This window comes from Pristiophorus japonicus, chromosome 4, assembly GCF_044704955.1.
Source record: "Pristiophorus japonicus isolate sPriJap1 chromosome 4, sPriJap1.hap1, whole genome shotgun sequence".
NCBI classification, from domain to species: domain Eukaryota; kingdom Metazoa; phylum Chordata; class Chondrichthyes; family Pristiophoridae; genus Pristiophorus; species Pristiophorus japonicus.
The window spans coordinates 216,152,648-216,167,623 of record NC_091980.1 but is presented as its reverse complement, the minus strand read 5'-3'; the positions used below and the strand labels follow the sequence as shown (position 1 = coordinate 216,167,623).

General features: G+C 42.7%; 1 protein-coding gene across 7 annotated transcripts in view; it reads left to right on the top strand.

Annotated features, from left to right (window-relative positions):
• The first annotated feature begins 1,172 nt into the window (after positions 1 to 1,172).
• The window catches only part of mipol1 (mirror-image polydactyly 1), a 442,941-nt gene continuing 429,137 nt past the window's right edge, over positions 1,173 to 14,976 (top strand). For 6 of the 7 annotated variants that reach the window (XM_070879088.1, XM_070879089.1, XM_070879087.1 and 3 more), the window contains exons 1-2: positions 1,173 to 1,578; positions 6,980 to 7,071. In XM_070879088.1, coding sequence (XP_070735189.1) covers positions 1,490 to 1,578; positions 6,980 to 7,071 — 181 coding nt within the window. In that variant the 5' untranslated portion in view covers positions 1,173 to 1,489. Of the gene's footprint in view, positions 1,579 to 6,979; positions 7,072 to 14,976 lie in introns of those variants that run through there. The other variant, XM_070879093.1, reaches the window with a different exon arrangement.

Below are 14,976 nucleotides of genomic sequence, written 5' to 3'. Positions count from 1 at the left end.
TTGTCCTCAACTTCCACCTCACCAGATTCCACATTCAACAGATCATCCTCCATCATTTCCACCACAACCTGTGATGCCATGAGCAAACACACCTCCTCCCCTCCCCTTTTACCATTCTAAAGGGACTGTTTCCTCTGTGACACCCTGATCCATTTGTCAATCACCCCCTCCCCTTCCTACAGGACCTTCCCATGCAAGCACAGGAGTTGCAACACCTGCCCTTTTACCTCCTCCGTCCAGGGCCTCAAACACTCCTTCCAGGTGAAACAGCGATTTACTTGTACTTCTTTCAATTTAATATTGAGACCCACGAAGCAGTCTCCTCTATATTGGGAAGACCAAACACAGATTGGGTGATCACTTTGCGGAAGATCGGCCCCAAGTGTGACCCCGAGCTTCTGGTCACCTGTCATTTTAATTCTCCGCTCCACTCTTACTCTGACCTTGGCCTCCTACACTGTTTTAATGAAGCTCAACAGAAGCTTGAGGGACAGCACCTCATCTTTCGATTAGGCACTTTACATCCTTCTGAACTCAACACTGAATTCAATAATTACAGATCATAACCACTTTTCCCATTTTTCTGCAGCAGCTCTTGGCAATAACTCTGCTTTTCCTATTTACAACTCCTCGGGAGGGACCCATCATTTGTTTCGAAACTTGTTCTATTACCCTGCACTATCATCCCGTGTCATTTAACCTCTCCTGCCTTCCATCTTATCACAGACCTTCTCTTTTGTTCTCCCCCACCCCACACTTACTTAAAACCTGTTACATCTCTAACTTTACCCAGTTCTGATGAAAGGCCATGGACCTGAAACGTTAACTGTTTCTCTCTCTCCACATATGTTGCCTAACCAGTTGAGTATTTCCAGTTTTTATTTCAGATTTTCAGAATCCGCAGTATTTTGCTTTTATATTTACTCCCCTGCTTGTGTTACTGGGGGAAAAAAAGCCTTCACAGCTGAAACAAAAATAAAAAATGCTGAAGGACACCAGCGAAATGTTAACCCGTCTTTTTTCCCTTGTTACACATGCGAATCGACCTGATGATGATGGGTTTCCTGCACTTCCTGCCTGCACTGTTTAACCTCCACAGTTTGTCTCCGAATTTGTGGGAGTTGCAGATGACGTTTTGCGCCTAGAGAGTTGTAGCTTTGTGCGAGGAATGAAATCCGAGTTAGGTGGAGATAAAGGGACCGATGGCAAGGCAATAAAATAATTTCAGATGAGCCCTGGCGCCTCCCATATACAGCAGTCAAGCAATATGAACGGCCTCGATTTACAATGCCAACTGCGACAACCAGCAAAGGCAGAGAAAGGGACGGACGCCTAGGAATCGCCGATCTACTTTTGCAGAGAGGAGAGGCGAGGCGAAGCGGCAGGTGACGCTGCCCCGTGACCCGGAAGCGCTGAGCCGCCGCTCGAGCTGCATTTGGACGCGGGTCGGTTGAGAAGCTGGCAGCTAGAGCAGCCTGTTGTGGGAGTGATGAGCGCTAACCAGCTGCAACAAGTACAAGCTGCCGTCCGTACGGCCGCGCAGCAGCTTTTTGCCTTAAAGCTTCAGGTCTGCGAAAAGTAAGCGAGCGAGCTCCGAGGGCGTGTTTGTTAGTTTGGAATCTAATTATTATTATTTTGGGGCAGGGAGAGGGAAGAGGTTTTGTGTTGTGGTTATTGGATGATGGTAACTAGTTACACCGTTGACCGTAACAAGGAACCAGTCACTAGTCCTTAAAACAAGGTGGGAATTAAACACATGAAATGTGTCATTGGTTACGCCAATAATGAAGGAAAGCATAACTTGCTACAGCAACGCTAGAGATCCATGGTCGCTACACCAATACTTGTTGAGCATTGTTTGCAACGATTATAAGTATAATTTTCCCGTCGAAACAAATATAAAATCGTGTAATTAACTTATTGGGCGTGGACTGAACGAAGAATATCTAATCTAATTTGTTTCATCCATATACTTGGCAAATAATATAATGGTGCAGGTTGTGTTTTAAGGTTAACATTGCTGTACGAGTACACAGACTTTGTTCTTGATGGATCTGTGCACGCGGGTGTTTAGACTGAGATAAACATCCGTTTTTGTGACACTTAAACTATTCATTAACTTAATATTACGTCGGTGCAAACAGTAGCTTAATGTACCTTGTACTGTTCGGATCATAGATGGTTTACTGTTCTTTATGGATTATTTGATTTATTTCAAACAATTAAAGCAATGTTTGGTATGTTGTGGATTGTTTTAAAGATTTTTGAAGGAACATTCGTGCATGGAATTCCGATGCATGTGCACTGCTGATTGCTTTGGTTGAAAACTAAGTATTTATATAAAGGATCAAATGATGTGGTAGTTGCAAACACTAGCACTTGATAAATCGCATTGACTGGATATTGGACTCTTTAAATTGATATGGGGTTTATTATAGAACTATGTAATGCCTGTTTTTGTAAAACTTACTAAGGCATTAACATTTTAAAATGTCTAATTTTCTACTTGAATCAACAGTATTGTAAAGAATTTACACTGAGCAATTTGGAATTGGAAATGCTATCCATTTTTTACTCAAAATTGATCAGTGCCTTGAGTACATTCGCAAAAAATGCAATGGATAAAAACTGCCTGCAATATCGGGGTATGGGGAGAAAGCAGTCAGCTGGCTGACACAATCTACAAACAATTTTTCCCACAACCATGCATTCATAGAAGAGTCACTGATGGAAAAAGATCAATTGGTGATCTTTACTTTTACATCCTTTTACCTTGAGACCTGGCTTCAACACCAGCCCAGGATGAGTTATTGAAAGTGTCATCTCTATCTAATTATAATTATGCTGATTGAAATGAGTTTGAGCAGTGTTCATCTATTTTTTGTGGGTTAGTAGTAAAACTATATCTTGGTATTAACTTGGCAGTAGTAGTTGAAGGTAAGAGAGATCACATTTCTTAGAAATAGGATGAACACATTTCCAGGAAGAAAAATAGTGGATTTGGATGTTAAAGGGATGGCTATGTGCATCCCAGAATTGCTCCATTAATACTGCAAAAGTCAATCCATCTCAATCTAGCCTGATCTGTGAGTTATGACCACTCAGTATTTCTGCTTGTTTGCTTCTTGGGTTTATATAAGGGTTGTTAATAAAAAGATCCTTAGCATTTTGTGCCGAGGTGAATTTTATTGGTTGAAAACTGATTTTAAATGCTCTTTTTAAAAATTTGATTGAAAGCTAAGATTTAGAACATTCATGTTCTTGTAAATATGGTCAGATCAATATTTAATGTGTTTTGCATGTTAAATCTGAAAAAAAATATTCTGGCAAATAAACTTCTTGTCCGGCCTCAAAGCCCAACACCATCCACATAAATAAACTTACCTGGGTGGTGTTGGGCGTTGAGGCCTTGTCCATCGTGCAGGAATGCTTGTGTTAGCAAGACTGCATACGGACCCATGCATTACTGCTTTGAATTAGTCGCATTCTGATTATATACCTGAAAGAGAAATTGTATGAAAGACACCTCCATTCCTTTTTACTTGTTGGCTCTCCCTACTAAATGCGGGGTAGAGTAAAATCGTCTTATAACTTTTTTTTCTGTTGTGAGTCGCATGATTTTGCCCAGTCTGTCTGCACGTAAAGCATCTTTGAGTTAATTCTTCAGTTGTTCTTCTGTCGTCAGCAGCAGCGTTCTAATTAAGGTCTACACTGAGGGAAACGTTTTAAGTCATCATTTACATGGTCCTTTCCACATTTAGACATATTGATTCTCATTGTCTGCAGTGGTTGGCTAATTTAAAACAAGCCTTTTTTGGGGGCGTTAATACTTTAAAATACTGAAAGAAAGACTGATATCTCTGAATCCTTCATGCTGACACCTCAAATTGCAGTTCATGTTTGAAACTGAAGGAGCACAAGCTCCTGCTCTGCTCTCTCGCGCGCTCCCTCGCTCGCTCGCCCCTCTCGCAGCGCTATCGGCCCTGGACTAAAGTTGCCGAAATTTGTAGTTTGCGCCGTGAATCGTCATGCAACGCCGATCTTTACCGCCATGGCGCAGAATTAAAGGCCGAAAAGTGGACCTAAAAATGGTAGTAAAGCAAACAGTAACTTTGGCGTAAAACTACCACTTTTGCTGAAAACCGAAATGTTAGCCCTATACTTTGGCCTGGAGTTTTTTTTGCTAGGTAGTGCTTTTTTTTTTCCATTTCAGTTCGCCCTAAAATTGGCCAAACCAGTGGAAAAGATGGTGGAATTTCAAGTGCAAATTATGTTGGGCGCAAATCGAGTTTCCGTGATCTTTTGCGCTAGTCTTTTTTAAAAAAAAAACACGCTAGGAGCTGGTTCCGTTGCAAAACTGGCCCCAATCAAATTAATCACCATTGGGAGTTTTCACCCCTTTGCGGGACTTTGAGGAGGCTCTTAAAATTAAATTAGTTCTTTTGTCTGCAAAGACACTAATAGGCATGTTTTAAAAGCTTTTGTGTTGTGGAGTATTAAAAATATAACACTCTACACAAAGGTGCGTATATAAAGAAAAGAATTGTTTATTAAAACCTGATTAATCAGGGGAGAACCAGTACCCCTACTGAATGCTCCTAATTGCCAGTCTCGTGGGACAGGTTACGCAGTTACACTTTATGCAGCCGAAATACAATAAAAATGTTGAAACTACGCGGGGAAGTGTTTCATTGGTTGTTTGCCACCAGTCCCCGCCCACCTGCTACTAATACATTGGTTCATACAATTACAGCAATATCATTGGTTATTACAGTTACATTAATTTCATTGGTTACAGTAATTTCTAATGATTTCATTGGTACATTCAGTTATGGCCACTGTTGTTAGGGAAAAGGCCCCTATTTCTGTGAACGTGTTCCCAGGCTAGCTTTCAGACTGTGTTCTTGACCTAATTCAAAGGGGCCTTGTTTCTGTTATCTCGTGTGACTTGGATCCATGGCGGCTTCAAGCTCATTATTTCTGTGAGATGTCTACATAAATCCTGTGGGTGCTCATAGAAGTGTTATCTCCTCAGAGAATTTCTCTGACCTTAGTGCTAGCCCTTGTGAGACCCATGTTCTGTGTTTTAACCTAATTGCTGGATTGTGGGATTCAGCTATTCTACCATGAACGCATTAAACTTTTCAGCCTTTCTTGCTTTATGTTTTAATTTTACCAAATTACTTTCCCCCTGATTAAGGTTTTTGCTCCTACATTTTGCATATAATTTTTTTAATTTTCTAAGAAATTGATTGCACCAGTAGAACTAGCAAATGGTTCTATATAGATTTTTAAAGTCATTTTTAGTTATTTCAAATCGGGCTACACGTGGTGGATTAGAGACTCTGATTTAAAAAGAGCTTATTTTTTGTGATTTAAACCCATTTTCAGCTGTATTAATCAAACTGCACCAAGTTCCCACTCTTGAATATATCAAGGAACATTTTTAAAGCAAAATTAAAAAAAAACATTCTAAAACGCCCGGTTGCAATGGTTCATGGCAGATATTACATTCGGCGCTATGCATATGAGTTTGAGCAGAAACTTTTGGGGGGGAAAAAATATTTCTCTAAACTAGCACAATTTGTGCCCAGATCGCCAATTGCGCCCTGAGCGGAAACTACCCCTAGTGGTTGGTTTCGGGACATGTTCTCCCAACTCCATTTGCCATTTTGTTTTTTTTCCTTTTTTATACAGGTAAACTTTATTTCATTTTCCTTTTTCCCCCCTGATGGCCATGCTGCTCTCTCACCCTATTGATCTAACTGCCCCCAAAATTTAATTTATATCGTGAATAATCAATATTTTAATGCTGACCAGCACTGACGCTCAGTTTGGGTAGCCCGATAACTAGTCGGCTCCAAACCTCATCATAGCTTTGGTCCACTTACGGAGCTGAATGCCAGAGAAACGGTGCTCTCAATATCAAGGCTGTGTCATCAAAAGACATTTGAATGGATATGACACCAAGAAGGCTTACAAAATTAGTCAAAGGGAAATCTCCATTGGCTGGAGTCAAACCCGACTCAAAAAAAGATGATTGGGGTAGTCTGAGGCTAGCCATTACAGCTCAAGAATACCACTGTAGGTGTATTTAAGGGAAGTATTCTCGGCCCAACCTTCTTCAGCTGCTTCATCAATCACCTTCCCTCGATAATTCCCTGACGATTCCAATGTTCAGCTCTGTTTGCAACTCCTCCCGATAATGAAGCAGCCCTATAGCAGGTCCTGGATAACGGTCAGGCTGGGGCTGACAAGTGGCAGGTAACATTCATGCCAGGTATTGACCATATCAAACAAGAGAAGGCCCACCCATCTCTTTTGACCTTCAACGCTACCACCATTGATGAAGTCCCCCAGTGTCAACATTTAAGTGGGGTGGGGTCACCATTGGCCAGTAGCTTGACTGGACTAGCCATATGAACACCATGGCTACAAGAGCAGGGCAGAAGCTGGATATTCGGTGATTAGTACCTCACCATCTGATTCCCCCAAAGCTGCTCCATCATCTACAGGACTCCAGTCTGGACTGTGATGGAATAGTCATCACCTCAATGGGTGCAGCTACAACAACATTCAAGAAGTTCAACATCATCTAGGACAAAGCAGTTCACTTGATTGGTGCCCCTGTCGTTGGATTCAATATCCACCCTCTGTTACTGTAGTTGGTATGATTTATTTGGATACACTTATACAAACTCAGCTTACTTTGTCAGCATCTCCCTCTGCTTAAAGCTCTACCACCAAGAAGGACAAGCAATGTTGTGGCAACACCATCATGGTGGTGGCAGCGGGCACATTCCACCTGCCCATTGTGCACCTCAAGTTAAAATCATTGTCTTGCATTTTTGTAATTAATTACAGTATAAACACACTTGACTTTTTGTTTAGCGATTGCCATTGCAGTAAATCTTTATTTTTAGGAACTCTGATACAGGATCTTGAATCCAGAACTAAACACTCTCCTTTTTTCCCTCAGAGATGCTGCTTTGGAAAATGAACTGGAACTTAGACTAGTTGTTCAGAAACAGAATGAGCAGCTCAAAAGCACACTAGTTGATATATACAAAAGTAAGTGCGTAACATATTAATTGGTCGATATTCTACCAGTCCTGTTTTATTCCACTGAAGGACTGTCAATCAATGAGTTTGACGTTGTTTATCTTTGTGTTCACTGTTGCCTCATAAAACCTTAATTCCTTTTCACCACTTGTTGATAGTCTCCATAACTTTCTACCATTTAGCTCTTTTTTTTTAAGATTATTTATTTTTGATAGCACGGACAGTCTTTGTGACATTTATACAACATTGCAAAGTTTATTATGACCTATATGGCATTTGGACCCTAACATGTAGAAGGTGTAGTGGGGGGAGAATTTCTGTCTGGTACGAAAGCCATTGGAAATATTAACAACATTGGGAAACGGCAGTATTAAGTTTATCAAATAAGTCATCTTTGTAAGTGGACACCACATTGTGTATATTTTGTTGGTGCTCAAATACCTTTATTTTGATATGAAAACTAAATATTCTGGAAATACTCATCACCTCTGCAAGAGTAAAGACAGGTTAGCTAGAGACCTCATCAGAACTAATAAAGGCTCTCATTTGAAATGTTAAGCTTTCTTTTCTTTTGCACATGTTCATAAATTTCTAGCATTTTCAGTTTTTATTCCAGATTTTCAGCATTTGTAGTTTTTCTTGTCAACTCTCCGTTGGAAGACAGCCCCAGTGATCTCAATACCAAGGGTTCCCTTTGTTTAGGCTTCAGGTATTGAATGCATCTGATTCCTCTTTTGCTTGTCTAGCACATCCTCAACTACTGGAGGTGCTTGATCTTCCATGCTCAGCAAGTGCTTATGTGTTGGTGATTCAGTATGTTGTAAAGGTGCAGCCTTCCATATATGTAACTTCTGGACTGAAGAGCTCCACCACAGCTTCTTCAGGCCAGATGAGAACTTTGAATTCTTTGGACTCTACCACTTTTTTTTGCCGGATGGCTAAAGTCAAGTTTCAGTTTTGCTCTTTTCTTGAAAGTCCTGACTTCCTGCTAAGGTCAGTGGGCACTCAGTATTGCATTGATGGTATTGATCTTCTTGAGCTTATTTCCTGGCATGTAGATTATGCTTGCATTCCTGAACAAATATTTCCACTCGCGTGGCCTTAAATTCCTGTGCAGTGAATGATGCCCACACTGAAATGGATCTCAATTATTAGTGATGGTGGTGACAACTGGCCAGCACCAGCAGCATCTCAGAAGGTACCATGGAGCAGGAGCAGAGTCACGGACCATGAAGGGGAGAAAAGGAAAGCACTGAAATGCTTCTGGGCTCTTTATGCGGCCAGGCTGAGGAGGAGCTAGAAAAAGGGCAGAGAGGAGGCTGTGGGTTCAGCAAAAACAGGCTGAAGCGGTCCACTAATATTAAGTTATAATATAAATTCTTTTTTTGTTGGAGGAAGTTGTAAGTACTCTTAACTTTTCCTCAGCAGAATCAAAAATCAAGAGGAAAGGGAAAGATCAGAAATTTGACTGACAGCAAATCAGTGGTCACATATAATTACAGCGTAAGAAGTTCACATAGTTGAATCCCATTATAAAGACATAAGAAATAGGAGCAGGAATAAGCCATTTGGCCCCTCGAGCCTGTTCTGCCATTTAATAAGGTCATGGCTGATCTGATCATGGACTCCGCTCCACTTCCCTGCCCGCGTCCCATAACCCTTTACGCCCTTATCGCTCAAAAATCTGTCTATCTCTGCCTTAACTATATTTAATGACTCGGCCTCCGCAGCTCTGCTGCAGATAATTCCATAGATTTACAATCCTCTGAGAGAAGAAATTTCTCCTCATTTCAGTTTTAAATGGGCAGCCCCTTATTCTGAGACCATGTCCCCTAGTTTTAGTTTCCCCTATGAGTGGTAATATCCTCCCTGCATCCACCTTGTTGAGCCCCCTCATTATCTTATAGGTTTCGATAAGATCACCTCTCATTCTTCTGAGCTCCAATGTGTATAGGCCCAACCTACCTTCATAAGTCAACCTCCCCATCTCTGGAATCAGCCTAGTGAACCTTCTCTGAACAGCCTCCAATGCAAGTATATCCTTCCTTAAATACTGAGACCAAAACTGTATGCAGTACTCCAGGTGTGGCCTCACCAATACCCTGTACAGTTGTAGCAGGACTTCTCTGCTTTTATACACTCTCCCTCTTACAATAAAGGCCAACATTCCATTTGCCTTCCTGATCACTTGCTGCACCTGCATACTAACTTGTGTTTCATGCACAAGGACCCCCAGGACTCTGTACTGCAGCACTTTGGAATTTTTCTCCATTTAAATTATAATTTTCTTTTCTATTATTTCTGCCAAAGTGGATAACCTCTCATTTTCCCACATTATAAATCTGAACATAGAAAATTGTATATAGTCTATCATGTGATCTTTCGCCTCTAGGCCAGGTCCAAGATCACCTCAATCTCTCGTTGAGCTGCAGTACGCAGACGATGCCTGCATCCGCGCACATTCTGAGGCTGAATTCCAGGATATAGCTGATGTATTCACCGAGGCATATGAATGCATGGGCCTCACGCTTAACATCTGTAAGAAAAAGGTCCTCCACCAGCCTGTCCTCCCCGCACAGCACTGCCCCCCAGTCATCAAGATTCACGGCATGGCCCTCGACAATGGGGACCACTTCCCATACCTTGGGAGCCTTTAATCAACAAAGGCAGACATTGATGCGGAGATTCAACATCGCCTCCAGTGCGCCAGTGCAGCCTTTGGCCGTCTGAGGAAAAGAGTGTTCGAAGACCAGGCCCTCAAATCTACCACCAAGCTCATGGTCTACAGGGCTGTAGTAATACCCGCCCTCCTGTATGGATCAGAGACATGGACGATGTACAGAAGACACCAAGTCGCTGGAGATATATCACCAATGATGTCTCCGCAAGATCCTGCAAATCCCCTGGGAGGACAGGCGCAGCAACATCAGTGTCCTCGCCCAGGCTAACATCCCCATCATTGAAGCACTGACCACACTCGATCAGCTTCGTTGGGCAGGCCACATAGTTTGCATGCCAGACATGAGACTCCCTAAGCAATTGCTCTATGCGGAGTTCCTTCACGGCAAACGAGCCAAAGGTGGGCAACGGAAACGTTACAAGGACACCCTCAATGCCTCCCTGATGAAGTGCGACATCACCACTGACACCTGGGAGTCCCTGGCCGAAGACCGCCCTAGGTGGAGAGTGCAACCGGGAGGACGTTGAGCTCTTCGAATCTCAACGCCGCGAGCGTGAAGAGGTCAGGCACAGGCAGTGGAAGGAGTTTGCAGCAAATCTATCCCCCCACCCTCTTCCCCCGACGAATGTCTGCCCCAACTGACAGGTTCTGTGGCTCTCGTATTGGACAGTTCACCCACCAAAGGACTCACTTTAGGAGTGGAAACAAGTCTTCCTCGATTCCGAGGGACTGCCTATGACGATGATGACTTTCTTCTCTCTAATCCCTGATTTTGTCTCCCATCTCTCTGTGATTTATTGCTTGTATGTTTTAATGACGCTTGTGTTTTTTTCAGACACGTAGACTAACATCCTTTTGATTATTCCATGGCTTTTGTATGCAATAGGCAAATTTTTCATCTCTTAGATATGCATATATGTAGACACAAATAGTAGTGGACAAATAGACCTGACTTCTGACCACAATTTCATCTACTGAAGGCCAGTGAATTAGAATGACAAACTGTGAGGCACATATTGTTGCCACTTTGGGCAATATGATCAGGAGTAAATATTTAATATTTTTAGAAAAGCTACGGGTTGTCTTAGTGAAGTTTTTTGTCTTGCTCCATGCTGGAATTAAATATTATTATAAATAGGGTAGCAACGCAATGAAAATCAGATTGGGTGAAGAATTGGCAATTTACTGACCAAGTTATGTGCATTCTTATTTTCATAGGATTACATAGAATATACGGCATAGAAACGGGCCATTCGGCCCAACCAGTCCATGCCGTTCTTTATGCTCCACTTGAGCCATCTCCTGGCTTGCCTCGTCTAAATCTAAAAGCATAACACTCTATTCCCTTCTCCTTCATGTTTGTCTAGCTTCCCCTTAAATGCATCTATACTATTCGCTTCAAACACTCCGTCGTGGCAAGTTCCACATTCTCACCACATTGGGTAAAGAAGTTTCTTCTGAATTCCCTGTTGGATTTCTTGGTGACTATCTTATATTGATGGTCTCTAGTTATACTCTTCCCCACAAGTGGAAGCATTCTCTCTCTATCCACTTATCAAAACTTTTCATAATTTTAAAGACCACTATTAGGTCATCCCTCAGCGTTCTTTTTCAAGAGAAAAAAGACTCCACCTGGTCATCCTTTGATATGTATCCCCTCGCATTTCTGGTATCATACTTGTAAATGTTCTCTGCACCCTCTCCAGTGCCTCTATCATTTTTATAATATGGCGACAAGAACTATATGCAGTACTCTAATTGTGGTCTAACCAATGTTCGATCCAGGTTTTGCATAACTTCCCTACTTTACAATTCTATACCTCCTAAAAAGAAACCCGAGTGCTTGGTTTGCATTTTTTTAAGACCTTGCTAACCTGTGTCATAACTTTGTGATTTGTGTAATTGTACGCCGAGATCCCTTTGTTCCTCTACCCCACCTGGACTTGAACCATCCAAATAATAAGTGACCTCCCTACCAAAATGTATTGGTTCACATTTGTCTCTGTTGAACTTCATTTGCCAATTATACGCCCATTCTGCAAGTTTATTAACGTCCTCCTGTAATTTGTTGCAGTCCTCCTCCGTATTGACCATCTTTCCGTCCCCCCCCCCCCCCGCAAATTTGGTGTCATCCGTAAATTTAGAAATTGTGATTTGATTCCTAAATCTAAATTGTTAATATAAGTTGTGAACAACAAATTTGTCCCACCAATGATCCTTGTGGAACACCACTATCCACCTTCTGCCACTGTGAATAGCTATCTTTTACCCCTACTCTCTGCTTTCTGTCTTGAAGCCAGCTAGCTATCCATTCTTCTACTTGTCCCCTGACTCCACATTCTCTGACCTCGTTCATCAGTCTATTATGGGGAACCTTATCGAAGGCCTTTTGAAAATCTAGATACCTTGGGCTCAATTTTCCCCAAAGCATTTTTTTGGCGTACTTGAAGAGGTATGCCCGATTTTTTTTTTTTTTTTGTGGCCCGAGTACGGCAAAAAAAATGTGTTAAGTTTTCCCTCAGGATCTCTTCATTTTGGCGTGGCCTAACCCAAGGCAGGTGGCGCCTTGATCTGCTATGGTAACCTGAGAGTTCTCCTGCCTGCCCATGAGTTCTGTCAGTTCTCCTGCCCGATCCTAGCCCTGGCCAAGTGGCCTCCCGGTCCGCTTCCCCGCCCCTAGCCCAGGCCGAGTGGTCTCCTCCCTCCCGGTCAAAGGCTTCCCCTCCCCCCACACCCCTCTCCCGCCGCCGCACCCCCCCCACCCCCGTCTCCCCCTCTCTCTTATCTTTCCTGCTGCAGCTGTCCGGGCATCTGCTGCATTTATCTGCGCCGATTTCCTTACTTGCGCTGATTTCTTCAGCTCTCGCAAAGGTTTTCTCAAGTGGCCACATACAGCTGGCCTAAGTAGAAATGGAGTAACTATTAGCTGGCCAGAATTGCCTAAATGGCCAGAACTGGGAATGCCCCCCTTTTGAGGAAAAAAAAGCTAACCTAAAAAAATGTAACTAAGTGAGTTACGCTGGTGCAAATTGATTGGGGAAACTGGGGATTTTTAAATTACACCAGAAAAAGCAGCCTACTCCAAAAAAAAAAGGGAGCAACTCCTGGCCTAAATTGAGGCCATTACATTACCCTTGTCCATTCTCTTTGTTACCTCTTCAAAAAATTCAATGAGGTTGGTCAAGCAAGACTTTTCCTTTTGAAATCCATGCTGACTATTTATTATTATATTTTTGGTTTTGAGATAATGGGGCAGAAATTCTGGTCTCCCGGGTCTGTACTGAGTGTGTATGGAAAAATATATATTTTTTATAATATATAAATAACTAATTTAAATTAATACAACTATGGTGTATTTTTTTTCTATTTTTTTTATTACTGGTTTTGTGTTTTGGGGGCTGTTTCTTATTTATAATAATGGGAATTCCAACTTACGGAGTTCCCATTATTATGAACGAGAACATCTTTACCTGATTGGCTGCCCAGAGCCATGTGACTGTGCAGGGCTGGAACTGCAGTCAGTGGAGGCCTCAGGACCGGGAACTCACGTGGGTGCAGCAGCTTCAGGTAAGTGCACTTAAGTTTTTTACCTGATCGCCCATGATAGGCAGCCGACCGGGATTTCTGGGCAATTATTGTATTTTCTCCTTTTAGTAGGGTTTCCATTATTTTTCCTACCACCGAAGTTAGCTGATTGGTCTATAATTCCCTAGACATGTTCTATCCTCCTTCTTTAATATAGGTATTACATTAGCTATCCGCCAATCCTCTGGCACTACACCTTTTTCTAAAGAACCTTGATTTTGGCAAGCAGCGTTCCTACCAGAAACAGATCAAAGCCTAATTAAAATATGCAAACGGGTCAACAAACACTGCTGCCACTGTTAGTTTTTCAACACGCCCCCACAAACTATCGGTCGGGAGGTGGGTATTACAGCACTATTTAAAGGGATACTCATCTGCTCTCACCTAAAATGCTGCAACGGTTTGGCAGGCATTTTGCAAGTTCGATGATTTTAAAGGGTTTTCAGCAGCTGTACAACCGTCTAAGTGATTTCCTAATCCACATGTGTCTACGTGGCCTACTGCCACCAGGGCAAGGAGCGCTCTCCATCTGTGGATTCATCCAGCTTTTTCTCCAGGCAGGAAGGATGTTCCAGAGGGGCAGCTCCCCTGCTCCTCTACAATATAGTGCCATGGGATCATTTACGTCCACCTGAGAAGGCAGATGGGGCCTCAGTTTACCATCTCATCCGAAAGAAGTCGCCTCCAACAGTACAGCACTCCCTCAGTACTGCACTGGAGAGAATGCTGGAGCAGAGAAGGGGGAAAGCATTACTTTTGCCGACATAAACTGTCACAGCACCCTAATATGCTAACACTGGAGAGAATCCTGAGGTGTGGTAGCATGTGGAGGGGAGTGCTGTAGGAGGCTGGACTTGGCATTCGTAGCACGGTGATGGTGATGGTGGTGCTGGGATAGTGAGAATTTGGGGAAGGTGATTTGCTGTGTGTGGGAGTACTGGGGGGGGTCCTTATGGGGTATGGCAGTACTAGAAAGGAGTTTGTAGGGTGCCGCTGACAAACGTGGGTTAGTGAAGGTTTAACTTGGAGTAGATTAGCAGTAGAGGGGATATGCATTGATGCTTGGTGTGGCAGAATTGACCTGTTCAGAGAATGCAGGAGCAGAGAAGGGGGAAGGCATTACTTTTGTCGACGTAAACTGTCGCAGCACCCTAAAAATGGTTCATTTAATGAATTGTTTTGAAACATTTCAACAATGTGATAAAATTGCAAGCATTTTATTCTCCTTTTGCATGCCCATATCCCTTTAAATGAAAAAAACTTGCATTTATATAGCACCTTTCACGACCTCATGATGTCGCAAGATGTTCCAATTAAATATTGGTGAGACAGAAGCCATTGCCTTCGGTCCCCGCCACCAACTTTGTTCCCGTGCTACCAACCACATATCCGCACCATCTAATTCCACCTATGTAACATCACTCAACTCCACCCCTGCCTCAGCTCATCTGCTGTTGAAAAACTCATCCGTGCCTTTGTTACCTTTAGACTTGACTATTTCAACGCACTCCTGACTGGCCTCCCACGTTTTACCTCCCTAAACTTGAGGTCATCCAAAATGCGGCAGCTCGTGTCCTAACTTGCACCAAGTCACAATTACCCATCACTCTGTGCTCGCTGACCTACATTGGCTCCCAGTTAAGCAACGC